The sequence below is a fragment of the Oncorhynchus tshawytscha genome, unplaced genomic scaffold (assembly GCF_018296145.1).
Source record: "Oncorhynchus tshawytscha isolate Ot180627B unplaced genomic scaffold, Otsh_v2.0 Un_contig_8190_pilon_pilon, whole genome shotgun sequence".
NCBI lineage: Eukaryota > Metazoa > Chordata > Actinopteri > Salmoniformes > Salmonidae > Oncorhynchus > Oncorhynchus tshawytscha.
This window is the reverse complement of record NW_024609433.1, coordinates 1-23,009: the sequence shown is the minus strand read 5'-3', so window position 1 is coordinate 23,009 and position 23,009 is coordinate 1. Positions and strand designations below refer to the sequence as shown.

Sequence of the window (23,009 nt, the reverse complement as noted above, 5' to 3'; positions counted from 1 at the left end):
TTTTGGCTAATCCTTTTCTAGCTGTCTGTACATCGGTGGTGTTTTTCACATTAACAAGGTAAAATTGTGCTTTTTCATAAAAAGTTTATTGGAGGCGAGGTTGTATCACAGTTATCATGCAACTTAAAACAAAAGAAGCTATAGGAATGACAAATGAAAAGACTATGGGGGTTTACTTAGCTGGGAAAAATGGGTCAAATCAACATTTAACTCAAATGCATCTATACCAAACACCATATCTCACACGCATTCCTCCTGAACACTGTTCTAGAATATCATGTATATTTCAATGGGTCTTTTATCTCTGTGACAAATGACTGCATCTTTATTTAAACAGCTAAACAAACTGACCATGTAAGGTGATTACAGTATTCAATCAAATTAACCTTAGTCTATGACTGCATTGAAAACAAACCAAATAGCCCTGTCGGGAAGCACATTTACTGAGACGGACCCCTAAATTACTTACAATCATCCAATGTTGAACAAGCTGAGCCTAAGTAATGCAATAAACTCTTTTGGTTGGGGATGTGAAAGGTGATATGTATCATGTTAAGATGGGAACTTCATCTTAGAAAGGCAAGTATGTACATAAATGGAGGACACCAAAGATGAAGAATTTATGCTTTCAAATTTGACAACTGCATTGAAGGGAATTTTTACCAAAAAGGGCAACTGGAAAAAAAATATATATTGGGCAAAGGGTTATATAAACACAAGAACCCAGAAGTGGGCTTTGCAGGATAACTTTTTCAAGAGAGGAGTGCAAACTGGGATATCCAAATGAAAGAGCACCTACAAAACATAAGTAAATGTAGTTGTGAATAATAAATTGGCCAAGGGGGTACAGTCACGTAAAAACAATGTATGAAAAAAATAGAAAGACATAAAATCATCATTACATAATACTCCTTGACATATCGTTTCCATCTTAATCATAAAGACTACATTTTTGTATTTCATTTTGAAGTTTGGCATGGTACTTTGTATTGAGTCAACCCTAATCAATACAATGCATATTGAGCCATCAAAGAGCACACCTCACATGTCTATTTTTTGAACAGCAATGAGAAAAGGTAAGGCAATATGCTAAAAATAGATATCTGATGACTGCGTGAAGACCTGGGATGACCTCTCATTCAGTTTGAGCCATTTGTTGTTTACCAGTTCAAAGTTATTCATGAAGAAGACTAGTGTTTTCCCCCTTGAGTCACTGTCTCTCAGGCATCTTGCTCGGCGGGGTTCCGTGATGTCATCTCCACGCACCCTGAGTCTGCTGGAAGACACGGGTCTCCGTCCTGAACCTCATGCTGGCAGGCTCAGCTTCTTTCCTTTCAGCACTGAGGATTATTGAGATACATGTCAGAGGGTCCAATGATTTAAAAAATATATACATTTCCCTTGCAGTGTGCCGACTCCTGTGTACTACAACATTCAAAGTGTATCTAGATAGATTATAACTCATTTAGGATATGATGTAGTCCTACAAACTCAAACATCAATTATTTACTAACTCTATTTTATCAATGTACCAATCAGGCTTCAGGAAGAAGCATAGCACAATTACAGCAGCCATTTTAAATGATATCACTGAAGCCATTGACAAAAACAGCACTGTCTCACTTTTTATTGATCTCTAAGGCTTTTGATACAGTTGATCATGCTATACTAAGGCAGAGACTGTCGAGTGTAGGTCTTTCGGAGCATGCAGTTGCATGGTTTACTAATGGTTTACCATCTGTCTGATAGTGCACTCAATTTGACGGGCTTATGTTTGTTAAATTGTCTGTCTTGAATGGTGTGCCCCAAGGCTCTGTACTTGCTCCACTCTTATTCACATAAATGATTTAGACAAAAATGTCCAAAATGCACAACTTCATTTTTATGCTGATGATACTGTTATTTACTGTTGTGCCTCGTCTCTTTCAAAAGCTTTCCAGAACATGCAAACTGCTTTATATACTGTTCAACATACCTTGTGTCAATTGAAGCTTATCCTCAATACTGACAAAATTAAACTAATGGTGTTCTCTAATGCAAGAAATAGACCTCTGAACCATTCACCTATTACTACCTGTCAGGGTAAGGAGATTGAGGTTGTAACCTCATAAATATCATGGAATTTTAATTGATGACAGCCTCTCTTTTAAAATAGCATATTCAACAACTTACAAAAGAATTGAAGCTGAAATTGGGATTTTATTTTAGGAATAAGGCCTGTTTTTCTTTTGAAGCCAGAAGGAGGCTAGTGTCAGCTACATTTATGCCTTTACTAGACTATGGGGATATTTTATATATGAATGCTTCCACTCAGTGTTTGAGATCAATTGACACTCTTTTACCATGGCACTTTGAGATTTATTTTAAACTGCAAAACCCTTACGCACCACTGCACTTTGTATACCAGGGTTGGCTGGCCTTCTCTAGTCACTCGTAGGCTCAGTCACTGGTAGACTTATTTACAAAGCCATTTTGGGTTTACTACCTTTTTATTTGTGCATTTTTATTGTTCAGAAATGTGGTGGGTACTCTCTTTGTTCGCTGGACTTTATCCTGCTAACTGTTCCAAACGTCCGAACTGAATTTGGTAAAGGGCTTTTATGTACTCTGCGCCATAATCTTGGAACACCTTACAAAATACTTTTAAACTGGAAGAACTTGTCCCGATTGGTGTTTTTAAATCACCGATGAAGAAGTTTGAGGCTGATTCCCTGACCTGTCAATGTTTTTAATTTGCTGTTTTATACTCTTGTGAATTCAATGGTTTTTACTAGATTCTTTTGTAATGACTTGATGCTGCCTATCTTGGCCAGGGCGCTCTTGAAAAAGAGATTTGAATCTCAATGAGCCCTTCCTGGTTAAATAAAGGTTAAATCAAAAATAAAATAAAAACTCCAACAAAGCTTACTTACGCATACTAAATACTCCATGTAGGCCTAATCGTAATGTGCACAAGACATCTTATTTATTCCATATATTACAGTGACTGGTATTAGAAATAGATGGTCAAACAGCGAATACACAGATGGCAGAACATAAATCAAAGGTGGACATTTAGGTGGACACTCACCTTTGGTGACATAAAGGTAGAAGAAGTCGCAGTAGAGGATGGTCTGCACCATGCCGGCCACAATGGCGATCATGTCGAAGAAACCCTCGAAGTAAAAGCGCCAGATCCAGTTGAAGAGGTACAGGGCCCTGTAGAGACCCAGGAAAAACAGGTAGTGGGTGGTGATGGTCTCCGCCTCGCCCGTCTTACTGATCATGAAGAGCTGGGGCAGGATGGCCACCGACTCCAGGTAGATGGAGAATGTCCACAGGATCTGAAAGAAAGACAAACACACAACACTGTATATTAGCCATTAATCTCATCCGCCAGCACTCTCACAACTGACCATGCGGAATAAGTTAAGTAGACATCAACTAGGGGCTTCTCCTTCTTAAGTAATGTAAATGTCTCTAACCTCTAGGAAAGAGAAGTCATGGTTGACCAGGCAGGCGAGGCCCCTACAGGAACCACCAGGAATTCCATTCGGAAGCTGTCATGGTTCCCATCATAGGTGGCCTTGAACTTCATGTAGATCAGGTAGACAGTGGCGTAGGCACAACCAATGTAGATCACCTGCAGAGAAGAGTATAGGGAGAAAATGAATGTATCCCATGTTAAGGGCGGCAGGGTAGCCTAGTGGTTAGAATGTTGGACTAGTAACCGAAAGGTTGCAAGTTCAACTCCCCGAGCTGACAAGGTACAAATCTGTTGTTCTGCCCCTGAACCCACTGTTGCTAGGCTGTCATTGAAAATAAGAATTTGTTCTTAACTGACTTGCCTAGTTAGATAAAATGGTGCTGAGAAGAAAATAGTAGCGCAGTCTAGACAGTCTCTCATAAGGACTAGGGCCAGAATAAATCTACAGATAGAACTTATCTGACCCCCCAGAGAGATTTGAGGAGGACATTGTCAATTGCTTATGCATACGACTAAGGGCCCAACTCATCATAATACTTAATCAATACTAATACTAAGATGAGAAGGAAAGGAAGGCTCCTCTTACCTTCATGGTGGTGTTGTAGAGGGAAATGAAGGAGGTGAGGAGGTCCAGGTAACGAGTAGTGAAGACCAAAGCAAACAGGATCTGGCTCTTCCCAGAGATACCTGGATGGGACAACCAGTTTAACAACAGTAGGACTGATAATACCTGGGAATGAAATAAGAAATTCTTCTTCTAGTTTTGCATCACTTCAAGAACAAGTTCTGGAAGAATGGCAAGTCCTTCACAACTTCTGAAATAGTCTTCCTTTGCAAGCCCCTGCCCAGTCAGAGCTGCAAGTGTGATAGCATCTTATCAACAGCAGTTGGAAATGTGAGTGAGACAAACCCATGTCTGACTAGAGGGTAAATTAACTATCTGATACATCATCTATCTGATACTACATCAAGAAATGCAGCAGCATCTCAAGACCAGGGTGATCACTCTGCAACTAATGCATCTCCATATAGGCCTAATCGTAATGTGCACAAGACATCTTATTTATTCCATATATTACAGTGACTGGTATTAGAAAAAACAGCAGATCCTAATGCCTCAAAGGCTAATTAATCCGATGCAAACAAGGTTGATGAGAGAAACGTGTGCGAGTGTTTAGAATATAGGATGTGTTCAGCTAATTTGACACATAAATGTATAAGTGTCGACTACTTTTGAGTGAGAATGCATTGATTCCTTGCCACCCAATTTAATTTCGTGAGACTTTCAAGAATGCCACGTCAGAGTCCAGATCTAACAATCAAACACCGGGCTACATTGAGTGAACTCGCATGCCAGACTGTTGCAGAAAACAAGGTGACACTAGACGAGATGTTTAAACAGAAGTTATTCATAAATACATCATCTGAAAGCAAGGTACAGTGTCCAAACCTGCATCACTTTATGACCAATCGATTTTTTTTATCGTCGACTATTTTGGCTGTTACACGTAGCTAGCTAATTAGATACCGTAGCTAACATGTTTTGCATAGGTGGCAAACCAGATATTCAATGAAGGCTTTGATTAAACAATAATCCATTTAGCTAGTAGTTAACTTTAAAATCAGAGCAATCCAAGTTGCCGCGCTAGAATAGACAGTTAGCAAGTTGACATGCTACTGTGGTGAAGTAGCTAACATTCAACCAATTCAAGCTCACTAGCTAGCGAACACTCCAATGCACACAACATGATCTGCATGTTTCATGATGCATTATATATATTTTTTTATTTTATTAATGATATACTTATCAGCACTTAAAATGCCGTTCGTTGCTTGTTTGTTCTGTAGCTACCAGCTAAATATATATACTATCCATGTTAGCTAGCTGTCTACAGGGATCTAAACTACAGCTAACTAGATGGGTTGGAATATGGGCAGACGGCTAACTAAATACATGAGTAGACAGCACATAGCCAATAAGTCATTTGAAGAAATATACATTTTAGTGGCTAATATACTCACCAGCACACGACCTGGTTTTCCATATTTTGAGCAGGAGAATGATGATAGCTGCCAAGTGAGAGAGGTCTCCCGTTAACCTGAAGATGTTCATTGCTGATGCCTTCTTTTGACACCGGTGAAAATGACTTAAAGTCTCCTGTTAACTTTTTCCTGATTTAAACTAGCTTTCTAGCTAACTTATTTAACCGGCTTCACTATCCCTTTTGATGCAACGAGTTGAAATATGGCGATAGGGCAAGTCGACGTGGAAGGGGCGTAAGAAAACGTAAATTACAAAGCAAATTGGGTTCGGATTCGATACGGCGGTTTGAGTGACACCTGTGCTAAACACGCCCACCAGCATCCATTGGTAAGAATTTCTAGTTGAATAAACGCAATGTGACTGTCATGCCAGGGCCTTGAATTTGAACAGCGAACAGATTGATTCTCACATCTCGCTGATGCTGCAACATTACTACGAGAAGACAGTTTTGACTGACAACTGTGAGAGAATTTGTTTGGGATTACAACACCAAACACATAATGATGAGATACTTGGTAAACAGGATGGAAAACTGAGAGAAGTGAAAACATCCATCTTCCTGTTCTGTCTATTGCACACTTAGTCATGAGATCACAGCGCGCACACACACATATTGTGTCAACATTATGTTTTCATCAGAACGGATTTGTCAGTGTTCTCCTCTATCACGCTAATTAATCTCGACAGCCGGTAAGGACACATCAGCTAAATTAAATGTATCATATCAGCTAAATTAAATGTGATTAAATATCAGATTAAAACGGTTTTGATTCCATATTAGCTTCACTTATAACGATTGAGAGTACAATTTTATGATTATACGTGTATCTCTTTTTACTCCAGTCATCATGGAGAACAAGGAAAACTGCCCCCAGGGTTATCGTTACACCAGCCAGACGATATAATTTGGCGGATAGGGGGTCAATCAGCCTCTCTCCCTGTAACATCGCATATGATACCAATAGGAACATTGATTTCCTTTGGTTCGTCTTCAAGCAGGACGCTCACCACTCGGTCGATCTGATGACCCAGCAACACAAATACAGCCTGGAGAGAAACAGCCTAAATATCAACTCACTCCAGGCCAATGACAGCGGGGTGTACCACTGTGCTGCCTTGTTTAGAGACGTGGTATGCAGCGGGGCACAGGAGATAGGGCAGGGCACCACGCTGGTGGTGAGAGGTAAGAGCATAGAATTAAATACATGTGTAATTTGAAATTATTACTCATCATTTAATGTATCTCTATGGGTAAGAGTGTTTGGGGTAACAAGGGGGACTTTTCAGTTCTACTCAAGTTTTGCCTTTATAACCATATGAAGTGCCAGTTCTCCTGTGTGCTTTCAGAGAGGGGCATGCAGATGGCCTGGCATGTTTTGCTGTTTGTCCTGTTAGCCTTGTACAGTCTGGCAATACTGATTCTGATCATTCGTAAGAAGGTAAGCTATTGTATTACTCTAGATACATGCATATAATGATCATTATGAATTGGTTGTTGTTTGAGATGTAACAGAGCACAAAATATATTGACCAATCATGCAACCATCATAATCATCTAGTCTACATTGGATTCTAACCTGCTCATTCTACACTAGACTGGGAAAGACATTGCCGTTTGCAGAGGCACACAGAAGAGTGACATCCAGGTGCAGTCTTCTCTTTTGTACTGCCTCACTGAAGTTGTTCATGATGTCTTAAAGAATACTTGATACCACCACAATGTGCAATGTGTTCTCAATATTTAGTTTCACCATGTTGTGGAAAGCCCAATGTCTTAAACAAGGAACAGCTCTATTTCTAAGCCCTTGCTATCATTGTTTTGTAAGAGGGGATATTCCTCTTCAGTAAATTCCTAGTAAAATCCTCAGTCTCACAATGTTGAGACTTTAATGTATATTTACATTGCAGAAAGACAAGGAAATACAACACTTTTTAGTTATTTACCACAGCGACGTAACCAATTTGTTTGCTGTTCATTCTCTCTTACAGAAGAATAAAGTTCGAGTACAGTTTGGTGCTGTTGTGCAAGAGCTGTACGGTAAGAGGAACTTACGAAGTAACAAGAAAAACCCCAACCACAGTGGCCCTGCTCAAAACAAGGTACGAGATGGTCACATTGCATTTTCCTAATATGGCTTATTGGCTTTCCTAATAAGTATGAGAGAGGCTAGGAAAGTGCTTTGATTTTATGTTATGACTCAGTTATATCAACCTGTTTTCAATTGACTAAATAATCACACCTTTGTCTTAAGCAAACTCTTCTCTTATCAACACATCTAATCTACACCATGTTGACTCTACAGCTGATAAACTCAACTGAATCGTCTTGCAGGTTGAAAGCCCCCACTCCAACCATCCAGAGGACATTTACCAAAACCAGTGACTCAACAAAAGGAGAACCACTAATGACAGCTACTTCCCTACACAGACTGATCTTCATTCAGGCGGGAGACTATAAACGAAGGACACTGCTGACCTGCAAAACGACTAACCAAAATCTAAAACTGACCCTTAGCTTAAACAAAGAGAGTAACCAGACAAAAACAATCTCGATTTGATAAACTTCAAATTAATCAGAAAGAAAAACAGAAGTCCCTCTACTGAATCTGAAGTTCACCTATTTGAATATCCAATTTTTTTGTCCATGTTTCAGTTTCAAAAGTCAATGTAAATAACACGTGCAAGTTATTTGAATGAAGGCTTATTGTTTTTAATGGAAACAGTGTAAAAGGACACGTAGGAAACATTCCCCAACAAATGAATGCAAATCATTTGAATGAAAAGTAATAGCATATTTGTTTGGTATTAACTATTTAGACAAAGGCACAACATCACAATGGTTCAGGTCCCATGATAACAGTATGTAGTATACACAATGTCAAAGAAAATATCTGTTTTACATTCAATTTGTTTGGAGAACAAAGTCTGAAAACGAATAAACTACGTGAAAGTAATCTGATGCTACAATATCCCTCAAACTTGGTTAAGTCATACAGTTTCCACAGTAACTAACATAATATTATTGCATAGAGTAATAGCAGACTCAGGTACTGTGCTCCTGCTACCAGAGTTAAGGTCAGTACCATTCCCTTCATCACCACCAGACAAGTTCACCGACAAACATAACAAACACATACAGATGGAGTGTTTTCTTCTGCAGTACCCTCCGGCCATTACACCCCCATGTTCCCTTTAGGAGTGCTGCAGCAACCTATCAAGTCTTAAAAGACAGCATAGACAGTGACTCAAACAGCATAAATTGAGTGACTCAGCCGTCGATATACATGGTGTCCACGGTGTGACTGTTGCGTATTGAGAAGGGCTTCCAGGCGAAGACCTGCAAGGCGGCGATACACATGGGCACCACACACACCAGGTAGAACATGGTGGTGTGGAGGGCCTCCAAGTCACTGCAGGGGAGGAGTAGGACATTATTCAGACAGTACAGGATCTGTTACAAGATATAGAGGAGCTACTGGAAATGTGTTGTCATGAATTCAACCAGTGTGTCTGTGTATCAAGACAATTCATAAAAAATTACATCTATTAATGCTATGATAGAGATACATTAAAGTAACGTATAATTAACTACCATGTCGTAGAATAAATGCAGTTGCTTTCCATGGGTTCACTGACACAATTAATGTAACATGTCAATGCAGCTATTTCACCATTAGGGGGCGTAAGCAGTCATCTCAGTGAGCGTAACATTAGAGTTCAAGCTTTAACCCCAGCAAGTTGTCAAACATTACATCTACGGATAACAATGTGTGATATCGGCACCTGAAATGAATCAAATGCTACTTTAATTCAGCCGGTGACTCGCTGGCAGTGAACCAATCCTAGATCATTCCTACTACAGCTCCAAAATACACCAGGCCGTAACAGTAAGACTGGTTTGGTCAGGCTAAAGTTAATTTGCATGCTGGCAGAGCAAACATGGATTATAGCTAATAATGCAAAACACAGAACAGGATCTTAAATGGTCGTCCTTGATAGTCTAAAGTGCCTTCCTCGCCTCACTTATGTGAAGACAGATCAGATACAAGCAAAATGGATGTCTACAGGGAATTCACTTTCACCTGTTCAGTACTCACCACAATAATACAATTAGCAACAAGGAGATAAGGAGTGGACATTTAAGACTATTGAGACGCAGCCCTTACCTGGGGTTTGCATCCCTCCCAGCAGCCCTTACTTGGGGTTTGCATCCCTCCCAGCAGCCCTTACCTGGGGTTTGCATCCCTCCCAGCAGCCCTTACCTGGGGTTTGCATCCCTCCCAGCAGTCCTTACCTGGGGTTTGCATCCCTCCCAGCATCCTTCAGGTTCTCATAGCCAAACTGGTTTAGGATGGAGACCACCAGCATAGGAGCCAGAGACTGGGCTGGTTTAGTGAACAGAGCATTGGTCCCAAACACCATGGAGGAGAGGGGGGAGCTGTAGAGGACAGAGGGAAAGGACACAACAAGGCTTTAAAACTTGATCCACTTACTTTGACGTCATAAGGATATAACAATGACAATAATAATCATGGATTGGAATGATTGGATTTATATTTTCCATCAAGGGCTCAAAGCGCTTTTAGCCCTACCCTTGCTAGTGTTTATCTCCGTCACTGTGCTTACATTCCTGTCTGTGTACTGTACGTGACTTACAGAGATGCACATTGATTGTAACCTTTTGTAAGAACATACAGCCTCTGTTACTTTTGTAATGTTAGGTAGGTGCCCTTCCAAGGGAGGCTGTTAGGTACTGTAGCACTGCCAATGAAGCTCAGTGTTAGCCTACAGAACACACCTGAGAGAGTAGTGTTCTATTTCTGTCTATCTGTAATGGATGGCTGGGCGGGTGGAGGTCACTGTGTGCTGATGTGGCACTATTATAACTGTGCTGTCACACAGCAGACCTGGGTTTACCTGCGTTTGTGTCTCTGAAGGTCTGAGTCGATAATGTCAGCCAGAGGCAGGTTAAACAGACTGAAGGCTGCCTGGACAAGGACCCTTAACGGCGACAAAGAGAATATATATTATTTATTTTATAATTAAATAGTGTTTGTATGATAAAGCAAACAGTTGTAAAATGGCACTGTTGTATATCCAACTCATGGAGCAAATCATGTTACTGAATTACATAACTGACATTGATATATGTGGAAATTTACTGTCATTAATGCCAGTGGCTACAATAACATATAAATAGATGATATAATAACATTACAATGACAATACCATAACATAACTTCTTACATGTTAGCGGTCAGGAAGAATGCCAGGATGTAGTAGTGATGTGGCCCCAGCACCAGCATGACGGCAGCCATGCCAGCTTCCACGTAGAAGGTGAGCAGGATGATCTTGTAGTAGCCTAGGCTGTGGAGCAGGCTCTGACTGCTCAGCACAACCAACTGAGAGAGACGCACCACAGAGAGATGACAATAACATACAGTAAGTAACACTTGGAATCAATCAATGAGGCGATGCTATAAAATAGGTGGTCTAGTGTGTGGTCAGCACTTGGCAACGCACTCAATGCAATACATTGGTGATGCTGAGTGAGGTTAGTGACTAGTCCACTCAGTATAAAGTGTTTTGAACTGTGGTATGTTACCTGAGGACAGATGAAGCCAGCTCCATACATGAAGCTCTTGGCCAGTGACGGAAGCACGTTGGGGGGTATCAGATGCTCGGCGAAGATCATAGTGAAGTTATTACAGAATGCCACCATGAAGACCTGGAAAAAGTGCAAAGGATAGGAAATATAAATGTAATGGTCAGCTGTGGTACACACTCACATGTCCCCATTAACAGAACAAACCACATTCTGTGCCCCCATTCAGTGGCTGTATCCAAGTCTTTTCTCTGACCTGAAAGAAGTTCATGAGCACAAAGAGCTGGAAGTCCCTATTGGTCAGGATCTGCAAGGTCATAGAGATCACCAAGGAGAAGGAAAGAGTTGATTGGCCAGAACCTTGGTAGTTTGACCTCGGTGCTGACCCTTTGGTGTCAAAGCGGCTCTCGCTGTGTAGGCCTGTGTAGAACATGCAGCCACAAGCCAGAACGGCCACCAGGACAGTGAAGCCCTGGAAGGATGGGAAGTCATCCATGTTCTGGGAGAGGAGGCCGCAGAATAGAACACTGGAAGAACCTATAAGTGACGCCACCTGGGGAGAGGGGGGGAAGAGGAGACAAACGTGAGAACACTTTACTGACTTCAGACAACAAAATAAATACCATATACAGGCTAAAATGAAACATGTAAAAAAACACTACACTAAACACCTCCCTTTCCTACCTGGTTGTATTTGATGAGTCTCAACCTGCTCTGGTGGTGGCCTGAAATCTCTGCAAAGAGGGCGCACTGCGCCAGCAACACAAACGTCAGCATCCCGTCGAACGCACACAACGCCACCATCAGGTGGACGCCGCTCATCCAGTCGCCGGGCGTACTCTCGCCATGGAAACCAGGCGAGCAGAAAGGCGATTGCGTAGAAGGGAGCACCATACAGGATGGAGAGACGACGTTGAGAGCAGCACGGTACGCGGGAGTTATCCTGCAGGTAGCCGAACAGAGGGTCGTTCACTGCGTTCCACACCATGTACACCACCTGTCAGGATGAAGGGATGACATAATTATTGTCTTGTTTGCATAGAAATGTGTATCTCAAAGTTGCAAATATTGCACAATTGCCCAAATTACACATGTCAAAGGACTGTATATGCTGTCATGTGTTGTTCGTTCCACTTAATGAAGTGTGAGCAAGCTGCAAGACCAATAATACCATTGTACATACATTCCTCACTACCATTGAGCATTGACCTATCAAGCCAGTTATTCCCATTTTGAATTGACATACTATTACTGGGCAGTGCACAATGTTGGCCTATTATTACACAAGTGCACCATAGTCATATGGCCCGAAGGCTACAGTTGCTGTTTAACAAATAATAATGTGGTTCGGTTACTGGACCAACACTCTAACCACTGGGCTACCTGCCTCTCATAAAGTTTACAGTATCTGTTACTGTAGTACAGTACTCACTTGTGACTGATGGAAAGCTCCTTCTGATATCTTGTACTTGTTGAGGAACAGCTTGACATAGTAGAAGCTGAATATGCTGTTCATCATGCCTGCTCCCAGGGTGGTCATGGAGTAAGCCACGGCCGCGGGGTGAGCCCCCAGACTCGCCAGGTGCCCTAGGATGTTCAGGCCGCCGAAGGTGCGAACACCTGCGGCTGGTTTCTCCACGGTCATGCCTGGTGGTGGTTTCATTTCCCCAGGCTACTCACTTTGATCTAATTACCACAGACTTGCAAAGTGAGTCGAGTGTCACTTGAGTGAAAGGTGAGTTTATAGAAACGGAGTTCACAGCTATTCATATTCCATGGCAAAAGTGCTGCAGTCGAGCGCAGAATTTCTACTATTTCAGCTTGGTCAGAAAACAGACTTTGCAAATACTAATTAAGATAACCTCACTGATGAATACACAATCACAACTATGTGTTAATATAAAATAATAACATTATGCTCCTCTCCTCGCTTGCAGCTATCAAACCCGTTTCTGTAAATGCGGAAATAGGCGGGGCAATAATCCATGTGACCGAACCATAACAAACAAACATTGGACAAAAAGGTGCTCTGGTCCCACCTACTTTCTAATTATTGGTCAATGAACTGTCATTAAAAAAGTAGTGTTGCTTTTTACTTAGGGGCTGAGTTCATTCTCCGGCTGCGCAGATTGCCACGTTGCTGCAGAAAGACACCGGACTACGACACCAGAGGATATTGTCTGGTCACTCCAGGCTGTTTATCACACCGGTGTTTTAGGATTCTGCCGGGGGAGCGTGCACTCTATTGGAATACAATTGTCAGTGGAAATGCTGACCGATATGATAGTGGAGGAAGAGTTTGAGCTCAAGGATGAGGAGCCATGGTATGGCAAACAGGACCTTGAGCACGGTAAGAGACTTGTGTTGCGGGCGTTGAAGGGAGGGATAGCTTGGTTGCGTCCTAAACAGCCGCAGCTGAGAGGAAACCATCACCAGCCTCCTATTGCAATACGACTCCACTATTCTACAGTCATCTGAGGTTACAGATTGGAAAATAATTACAAGGTTATTTTAAACTGTACTAGACAAAATCAGTGAATAGCCTCACGGTTATTGCACGTAGGCTGATTACATTTTCAGTGGCAGACATGCAATTGCCAACATTGCAACCGCAAGTCTCAAATGATACCATTTTCATAGACCCACATCCATTCCATTTTAAAAACACTTAAAAAAAAAAAAAAAAATGAAAGTCTCAACAAAATTAGTGATTTGTATCGAACACATTATCTTATTGTAAATGGTAACACTCTTGTGACACTCACACAGTCAGTAATAGTGGGGTCTATATTGAGAATTACTGAGAGCCTTCTTGTTGCCAGGATATCCTGAGGCTGTCACTTCCCATGTTGTTTTGTGTGTGTAGTCTACAGTTTTTGCGGTTTGTTTGGGCACTATTTGCATGTATATGTGTACTGCATGATTATTGTGCACCTACCTGTATGTTGTTGATCATGACACTCAGTACATTACGTGGCTGGCTGCAACCTGGTCTCAGAGCATTTTGTATTATTCTGTATGTAAATCCAATACACTCCGTTTCGTATATTATGTATTCATTTGTGGATGTCCATCACCCATTTTGTATGATATGTTCTGAATTATAATTTGTAATGTTATGAATTTACAAAGTGTACAATATGTTATGACTTTACAATATGTTACGAATTCTAGCTAGGTGGCTAGGATGCTAACGTTAGCTAGGTTAGGGGGTTAGTTTAAAGGAAGGGTTGGCTAAAGGGGTTACGGGTTAGCTAACATGCAAAGTAGCTTAAAGTAGTAAGTAGTTGTAAAAAGTTGCTAAAATACTAAAGTTATCCGCAATGAGATTCGAACTCGCAACCTTTTGGGTTGCTAGACGTTCTCGTTATACAAAACAAAAGGTTAAATTGATACACCTTTATTTTGTTAGGGTTTCCACACAGCCATATTTCCATGTTACAGTGCTTGTTTACAGAAAACCGGTGGACTACCTGTGCAAATTAGCTATCCGCGTCTCCGAACACGTGTGTAAATGCAAGTCAGACGCCACAAACGTGTTATCACTGAAAAATACTGTCGGCTGCAACTGTGTTAAAACCGCTTAAATCTGTGTGCAGTAAGTGTATTTTGCATTTGGAAATAATATGTGATATGAAAGTAGAGAGATTTATGTTTCTAGAACCATACTGCAATTGAGAATCGATTTAGATGGAGCTTTTGGCTGTTTTGGCTTCCAGAGCCAATTCACCTTTAAACAGAACATGTAAGGACCTTGGACTAAAATGAGTAATGTTAGCCCAATATTGGTCTGAAGGAGCCTAACATACTGTGTGTACACATTTGTGAAAGTGTGAACTGATCCATGTTTAGTGTGTGTATATGTAACAGTGATAACCGTACTCTCCTTGCGTTGTGTTTTGTCCAAATAAATCACCCCAGCCAGTGGTCCCAGTTGAGCATTATTTATTATATGTTGTTTAAATAGGAAACAGCACGTTAGTTGTGCAGGGCTTAATGATGTTGGCTGTCGATGGTAAAATCTGTAGCATGAAAACATCTGTTAGCAGTGGGCGTATGTGACCATTACATCGGTGCATGCTAACTAACACACTTATTTATATACAGCAATCATATACCAAAGCACATCCCAGAAAGCCACTCATTCCCGAACAGGTACCATATACCCACACATGTATAAATCAGCAACACATTGTAAAATATAGAAAACAGTATTCAGAACGTGACCTACCCCTTGCGTTACATTTTCATACTGGGGATCTCTCGCGATCTCCCCCTTTCTGAAAGCGGGGCCAATAACAACGCGCCTTATTGTCATCGGAATTGAACCAACCAAGAAGAATGCTTGAACATTAAATGCACCTTTCTTTAGAGGCAAGTTGGAAACATAACCAACCCTGTTACATGTACAATGAATGTGTTTTGTTTGCGTGTATCTATTTACAGATCTCCATTTGGCGGCTCAGCTGGGTAAGACCCTGCTGGACCGGAACCATGAGTTGGAGCAGGGGCTGCAGCAGATGTTCTCCACCAACCAGGAGCAGCTGCAGGAGATTGAGGTAGCTGGTCTAAATATGATCATACTAGGCCACTGAGAGCAAATACAAACACACACACTACATTGTAGGTTACATTTTTCCCACTGATGTAGAATCAGTCGGCAACATAAGATGTGTAATATGAATGAATCACTTTTTAAACCTTGCTCTGAAGGTCACTATGGCTGGAATATTGCTTGTTAATAAATTACCATTTTGCAGATACTGTACCACTGGAGTAGCCCTACATTCATTCACCAAACTGACTTGGTCTTAGCTAACCTGTCCTTCGGAAAGTATTCAGACCCCACAACTTTTTACACATTTTGTTAGGTTACAGCCTTATTCTAAAATGTATTGTTTTTTTTCCCCCTCATCAATCTTTACACAATACCCCATAATGACAGCAAATACATTTTTTTTCTTCAATTTTGGCTAATTTATAAAAAATAAAAAAAATAAACATTTACATAAGTATTCAGACTCTCAGTAGTGTAACGACCCTGGGTTTATAATCACTAATACCGACTCTTCCGCATGACCATGCTTTTGTGGCACAGTCGATAGCACACTGGACTTCGGGCTAGAAGGTTGAGGGTTCGAGGCCTGCTCTCTGCCTGTTTCATTACATTGGTGTCAGAAGGGATCAGACCTTGCATCCATGACAGTGCGTGTGCTTGGCCGGTGAGCGCGTTCCTGTAAGACGTAGAGTCGCAAGGTAGCGCGAGGACACTCTCTTTGAAAGGAGGGAGTAGTGTACCGACACTGGGTTTATAAGCGCAGATATCGACTCTGCCGCACAAGCATGCTTTTGCGGCACAGTCGCTAGCGTGCGGGACTTCGGGCTAGAAGGTTGAGGTTTCGAAACCTGCTCCCTGCCTGTTTCATTACAGTACTTTGTTGAATCACCTTTGGCAGCAATTACAGCCTTGAGTATTTTTTGGTATGATGCTACAAGCTTGGCACACCTGTATTTGGGGTGTTTATCCCATTCTTTCACTCAAGCTCTGTCAGGTTGGATTGGGAGCGCAGCTGCACAGCTATTTTCAGGTCACTCCAGAGATATTCAAGTCCGGGTTCTGGCTGGGCCACTCAAGGACATTCGGAGACCTAAGACTTGTCCTTGGCTGTGTGCATAGGGTCATTGTTCTGTTGGAAGGTGAACCTTTGCCCCAGTTTGAGGTCCTGAGCACTCTGGAGCAGGGTTTCATCAAAGATCTCTCAGTACTTTCTCTTGATCCTGACTATTCTCCCAGTCTCTGCTGCTAAAAAACACCCCCACAGCATGATGCTGCCACCACCATTGGGATGGTGCCAGGTTTCCTCCAGATGTGACGCTTGGCATTCAGGTCAAAGAGTTGAATCTTGGTTTTATCAGACCAGAGAATATTGTTTCTCATGGTCTGAGTCCTTTAGGTGCCTTTTGGCAAACTCCAAGCAAGCTGTCATGTGCCTTTTACTGTCAGTGACCATCGGGTTCTTGGTTGCCTCCCTGACCAAGGCCCTTCTCCCCCGATTGTTCAGTTTGGCAGGGCGGCCAGCTCTAGGATGAGTCTTGGTGGTTCCAAACATCTTCCATTTAAGGATGGAGGCCACTTTTCTTGGGGACCTTCAATGCTGCAGAATTGTTTTTGGTACCCTTCCCCAGATCTGTGCCTCTAACATGCCCTGTCAACTGTGGGACCTTTTTATATATACAGATGTGTGCCTTTCCTTGTCATGTCCAATCAATTTAATTTACCACAGGTGGACTCCAATCAAGTTGTAGACACATCTTAAGCATCATCAATGGAAACAGGATGCACCTGAGCTCAATTTCGAGTCTCGTAGCAAAGGGTCTGAATACTTATGTAAATAAGGTATTTCTGTTTTTTTATTTGAATCAATTTGCAAACATTTCTAAACCTGTTTTCACTTTGTCATTATGGGGTATTCTGTGTAGATTGCTGAGGATTTTTTTGTTTGTTTTATATTTAATCCATTTTAGAATAAGGCTGTAACATAACAAAATGTGGAAAAAGTCAAGGGGTCTGAACACTTTCCGAAGGAACGGCACCTGTCCTGTATGTAAACAAAAACAGGACTTCGGTGTTCAAAAGCAATAAGAAGCTTAGCTCAACTGTTTGACGTCATTAGGAAACAACCCTGCGCACAGACCAACAAGTCCACCAATGGGAGCCGAAAGTCCACATTGACAAATCTCTCCCCAAATCTCTTTTCTTGTCAGGCTCTTCCGATCGTTAGTTTCCTCTCGTTAAATGGGATCAAGTGAAAGCCTGTCTGGATTAGCTCATGACTTAATTGGTCCTTGCATTGCATGGACAGGTATTTGTCTAACTATCTTTAAGGCACCTTTAAGACACCTTTCACCTCCTCTCTGTAAGGAGAGCAGTGGCCAACGGCTTTATGCTTCCTTCAGTAGCCAAAGGCTTAGTCAAGGTAGTGAACTTTCACATAGTTACTACTGATGTTATCCTGCCTCTCAACACTGAGTATCTAAGGCTGTGTTTAGACAGCATAGCCTAAGAGAACTTGGTGTGCAAATGCTCTTTCCTGCCTCGCACCTCATGATATATGATGGTGTGTTTAACAACCTACATTTTGGGGTTGCCTAATAGTATCCTCACTATATTCACGGGATGTATCCTGCTGAGTACTCACACACACATGTTCTCAGTTAGGGTGGTGGTACAAACAACATGACATTTTCGTATCAGACCTTTCTGCCTTTCCTCCATCATCCTGACTAGTGACCACTTAAGTATGAACTCCTTGCTTGTTCACAAGGGTCGACTTGAGCTATAGGCGCCGGGCATGCGGCACAGGTCTGATTTGTACAGTAATTTCAAACAAATAAGTATGAACAACCGATCTGTACAAGATAAGCAAATATGTGCACTGCGCAGGTGCTAGCTTTGGGCAACCATGCTGGAACAAGCAGTATGTGTTCGGTGAGCAGTCTCAACGAGTTCACACAAAACCGGTGATGCATTCAAAGGGTGTTCTGGTGCAAACCTGTTCGTTCAGCACACAACCAACCACAGGGGATTTTAACATTAACCAAAAATGGCAATTCCACAGTAACAGAATGATGCTGAGACTCCCAATTTTCCACTTTCAAATGTACGAAAAATAAAACCAATGATCGCAAAGTAAAAAAAATAAATTAAAAAAAAACGTACAAGGACAACTTGAACAATTTCCACAGAAAATGACAAAAACACGTTTACTTGAAGAACAGTGCAGAGGTAACGCGTTTGGTAACAGAATGACGGCACAAACAGCACAGACCATCATTCTGTTACCGTGGAATAGCCCAAGAGGAGCCTAAGACCAGGTACAGACACCACATATAGATATGGTCAGATACATGGGATTACAATTCTAAGCACTGAAGGCATTGGCCTCATAATAAGCACTGTAAAGCATTTTAAGGTCCTTTGTTGACCTGCTGTCAGTTAGATGGTCTCTCCAGTAATTAAAATAGAACGGGACAGTTGGTACAGTCAGTAATAGTCGGACATCCTGAGTTAAACGCCAAGACAGAGGTCTTAGACTAGAGGGTAAAAACCTCTACAGGATCGGTGCCCCCCCTCCCCGCTGGACGGTTGAGCTAACGAGCGCTATTGTGATTTACATGACGTTGTAAGTAATAAGAACATTTTCCAGGACATAGCTATGTCTTATATGGGCATAAAGCTTAAATTCTTGTTAATCCAACTGCACTGTCTAATTTACAGTACCTAATACAGTGAAATAATACTGCTATTGTTTGAGGAGAGTGCACAGTTATGAACTTAAACGTTTCAATTAACCGATTTAGGCACATTTGGGCAGACTTGATACATTTTGAACAGTAATGCAATGGTTCATTGGATCAGTCTAAAACTTTGCACATATACTGCTGCCATCTAGTGACCAAAATCTAAATTGCGCCTAGATTTCTAAGTCATGTAATGGCCTTATTCTTGCATTTCAAAGATGATGGAACAAAAAGAGACCGCATGTTTTTAATTTGTATCTTTTACCAGATCTATTGTGTTATTCTCCTACATTAATTTCACCTTTCCACAAACTTTAAAGTGTTTCCTTTCAAATGGTATCAAGAATATGCATATCCTTGCTTCAGGTCCTGAGCTACAGACAGTTAGATTTGGGTATGTCATTTTAGGTGAAAAAAGGATTGGATCCTTTAACAGAGGAATATAGGCTTTTTTATTTTCAGGTAATGGTTAGATAGATATGTAAAGTTCAAAATACTATTGTCACCTATTCAACTACTGTGACTGTGTTACTCATCTGTCAGTATTGTGACACTGCTATTGTTTTTCACTTTGGACTTAAGATCTTTGTTACCTTTTTGACTGCAAGATCAGTAAAGTATCTTGTAATTGTAATTATTCGGCCTACCTCATGCCTTTTTGCACACAATGTATATAGACTTTCTTTTTTTTAACTTGTTGACTTGTTTATTGTTTTACTCCATGTGTAAATCTGTTATCTGTTCACACTGCTATGCTTTATCTTGTGCCAGTCTCAGTTGTAATTAGAACTTTGTTCTCAACTAGCCTAACTGGTTAAATAAAGGTGAAAAAATAATTAAATAAATCTTTCACATGTAATTGAACCAGCTCAAAGTTCCATTGATGTATTTTTCAACTGAAGTGTCTCTCTGAAGGAGATCCCTGAGTGATGTGGGTTAGGGCTTTATCCTCCTATGCCTCGTCTGCCAGTCAGTTAATATCAAAATCTAATGATTTGAATTAGTCGTGATGGTTGAAGCCTAAATTGAAGGCACACGGGATCACTTAGAGTCCTTCAACAAGTCGCAGTGACCCATCCTGATAATGCTAAGTGGTATATGTCCCAGCTCCATGCTTGCATAAAGTATTCTGGTCACAAAGCCACAGTGTTTTGCCAGTTCAAAGTGTGTTCGTGCTACTGGTCCTCTTCACTGACCTGTTTTGCAATGGATCATTGTTCTGGGAATTGAATTACAGGAATGAGAGGACTTGCACACACTGTAGCAGTCATAATGGAACCATAATTAAATGTTTGATCAATACTTACATACAGTAAAAAAAACTCTATCACCTGACAAACACTGGACCCTATTAGTGGACCAAAAAACTGTTCTATCCATCCTATTTCAATGGCAATTACCTTTGACCTCTCCCAGTACCTGACTAAGCAGGTGGATTTGCTGAGGCAAATGAATGACCAGCATGCTAAGGTATACGAGCAGCTAGATGTGGCAGCCAGAGACCTGGAGCAGGGCAACCACAGGCTGATTCTGGACAACCGCGTCGCCCAGCAGAGGATCAACTGGTGAGACTCAGGACTTTGATTCCTTTCTGAAAATAGTAACTGTAATTTTTTTACCCCCAGTATAAATACTTAGATGCCAAATTTACTAAGAGGCAAGGTTTTGGCTAAATTAATTTTCTCCACAAAGCTCAGTAATTCAAACCACTTCTATGCTTGTCCTCTCTCTCAGCCTGACAGAAACGATCAACAGTCTTGAGACCCACATGGAGGACTTGCAGACCCAGGTGGAGGAGCTGAGGACAGCCCAGTCTGACCGGAGCAGGAGAGAATTGGCCGAACAGAGACACAACCTTGGAGCACAGAGTGTGTCCTGCCTCAAGGAGCTGTATGACCTGCAGAAAGACAAGTGCGTGTGTGCATGTATGTGTCCTGCAGCTGTGCAATTGAACCTGGTGCCAACAAACCGCTAATGTTATTGTTAGTCTAAAACATCCATTCCGCCACAGAACCAGATGTGTTCAGCTTTATTCAGCTCAAATCAATGTTGATCAATTTAATTCTCATCTCAACCATGCAAACCAAGACTAGGTTGAGAAGAGAGTAGATGGAGATGGAACCCAAATGAGCTGGCCTTATTCTGCAGTGGGAATGGTCACCGTGAACACTCATTTCCTGCACTCTGATTATAGTAACTAAACCATTTGGAGATTATGTGCATGCTAAGAGAGGGAACACAATAACAAACAATAAACAGAGGAAGTTACCTTAAATGTTATTTTAAAGTACAGTAACAAGCATGTGCCTTGAGAGGAATGTTCTACTTCAGCTAGCCTGAATGTTTGTCACTGGCCAAGTTAAAGTACATCATTCCAGGAACTGTGTGTCTGGCCAGAAGTTACAGGTCTTTCTGAAAGTTTTTATAGAAACTGCACTATCAATCATCAATGGTGTCAAACCAGCAGTCATAGAGCCTCTTCTCATCTCTTCCCCTTCTAGTGATCTGCATACTGTGTATTCCCTTTCAGTACATATTAAGTAAAGGAGACAGGCAGAGAGACACTTGACTATTGAGATGGGTCCATAGTCTAATGACTATGTATTACTGCCATTTTCAGCCGTGTGATGACTGGGCTTCCCCAGGTCACCCAGACCACCTAATCTGGGCCAAGGCTTTTCGGACATAATCCCCTGCAGATAAATCTTTCAGAGGAGGTTAAGTCTAGCCTGTATACACACACTAACATACACACACAGTTTAGTAGCCTGTTTTAGCATGCAATACAAAACCACTGATAAAGCACATACAGTACCAGTCAAAAGTTTGGACACCTACTATTCAAGGGTTTTTCTTTATTTGTACTATGTTCTGCATTGTAGAATAGTAGTGAAAACATCCAAACTATGAAATAACACACAGGGAATCATGCAGTAACCAAAAAGGTGTTAAACAAATCAAAATATATTTGAGATTCTTCAAAGTAGCCACCCTTTGCCTTGATGACAGCTTTGCACACTCTTGGTATTTTCTCAACCAGCTTCACCTGGAATGCTTTTCAACTGTCTTGAAGTTTCCACATATGCTGAGCACTTGTTGGCTGCTTTTCCTTCACTCTGCATTCCAACTCATCCCAAACCATCTCAATTGGGTTGAGGTCGGGTGATTGTGGGAGGCCAGGTTATCTGATGCAGCACTCCATCCTCTCCTTTTGGTCAAATAGCCCTTACACAGCCTGGAGGTTTGTTGGGTCATTGTCCTGTTGAAAAACAAATGCCTTGTCTGACTACCTCATGAAGCTGGTTGAGAGAATGAGTGTGCAAAGCTGTCAAGGCAAACTGTTGCTACTTTGAAGAATCTCAAATATAATATATATTTGATGAACACTTTTGTTGGTTAATACATGATTCAAGATGTGTTATTTCATAGATTTGATGTCTTCACTATTCTACAATGTAAAAAATAGTCATAAAGAAAAACCCTTGAATGAGTAGGTGTCCAAACTTTTGGACTGGTACTGTACATGATAAAAACAGCCCTATAAACCACTTTCACCATCTTGTTGAAACTTAGTCCTTTTCCCTGTCCCAGGT

The 23,009-nt window shown here is 41.3% G+C and overlaps 3 protein-coding genes and 1 pseudogene across 3 annotated transcripts; 2 read left to right on the top strand and 2 right to left on the bottom strand.

Annotated features, from left to right (window-relative positions):
• Positions 1–1,292: 1,292 nt before the first annotated feature.
• On the bottom strand, positions 1,293–5,690 carry LOC121844777 (annotated as a pseudogene).
• A 663-nt stretch (positions 5,691–6,353) lies between these two features.
• Positions 6,354–8,464, top strand: LOC121844776 (immunoglobulin superfamily member 6-like). Its single transcript, XM_042315281.1, is given in 7 exon segments — positions 6,354–6,380; positions 6,383–6,442; positions 6,445–6,693; positions 6,858–6,949; positions 7,106–7,156; positions 7,500–7,610; positions 7,843–8,464. Coding segments are annotated over 7 exon segments (636 nt in total). The 5' UTR covers positions 6,354–6,358; the 3' UTR covers positions 7,894–8,464.
• Positions 8,205–13,098, bottom strand: mfsd13al (major facilitator superfamily domain containing 13a-like). The gene is given in 9 exon segments (XM_024405924.2): positions 8,205–8,920; positions 9,805–9,948; positions 10,428–10,511; positions 10,758–10,912; positions 11,116–11,238; positions 11,372–11,668; positions 11,800–11,944; positions 11,946–12,112; positions 12,548–13,098. Coding segments are annotated over 9 exon segments (1,488 nt in total). The 5' UTR covers positions 12,779–13,098; the 3' UTR covers positions 8,205–8,778.
• Positions 13,099–13,187: 89 nt separating this feature from the next.
• cdr2a (cerebellar degeneration-related protein 2a) lies at positions 13,188–21,327 on the top strand (the record flags this gene model as incomplete). Its single annotated transcript, XM_042315280.1, is given in 4 exon segments — positions 13,188–13,465; positions 15,562–15,674; positions 20,833–20,981; positions 21,151–21,327. Coding segments are annotated over 4 exon segments (521 nt in total), but the record flags the coding sequence as incomplete, so codon positions are not given.
• Positions 21,328–23,009: the final 1,682 nt, after the last annotated feature.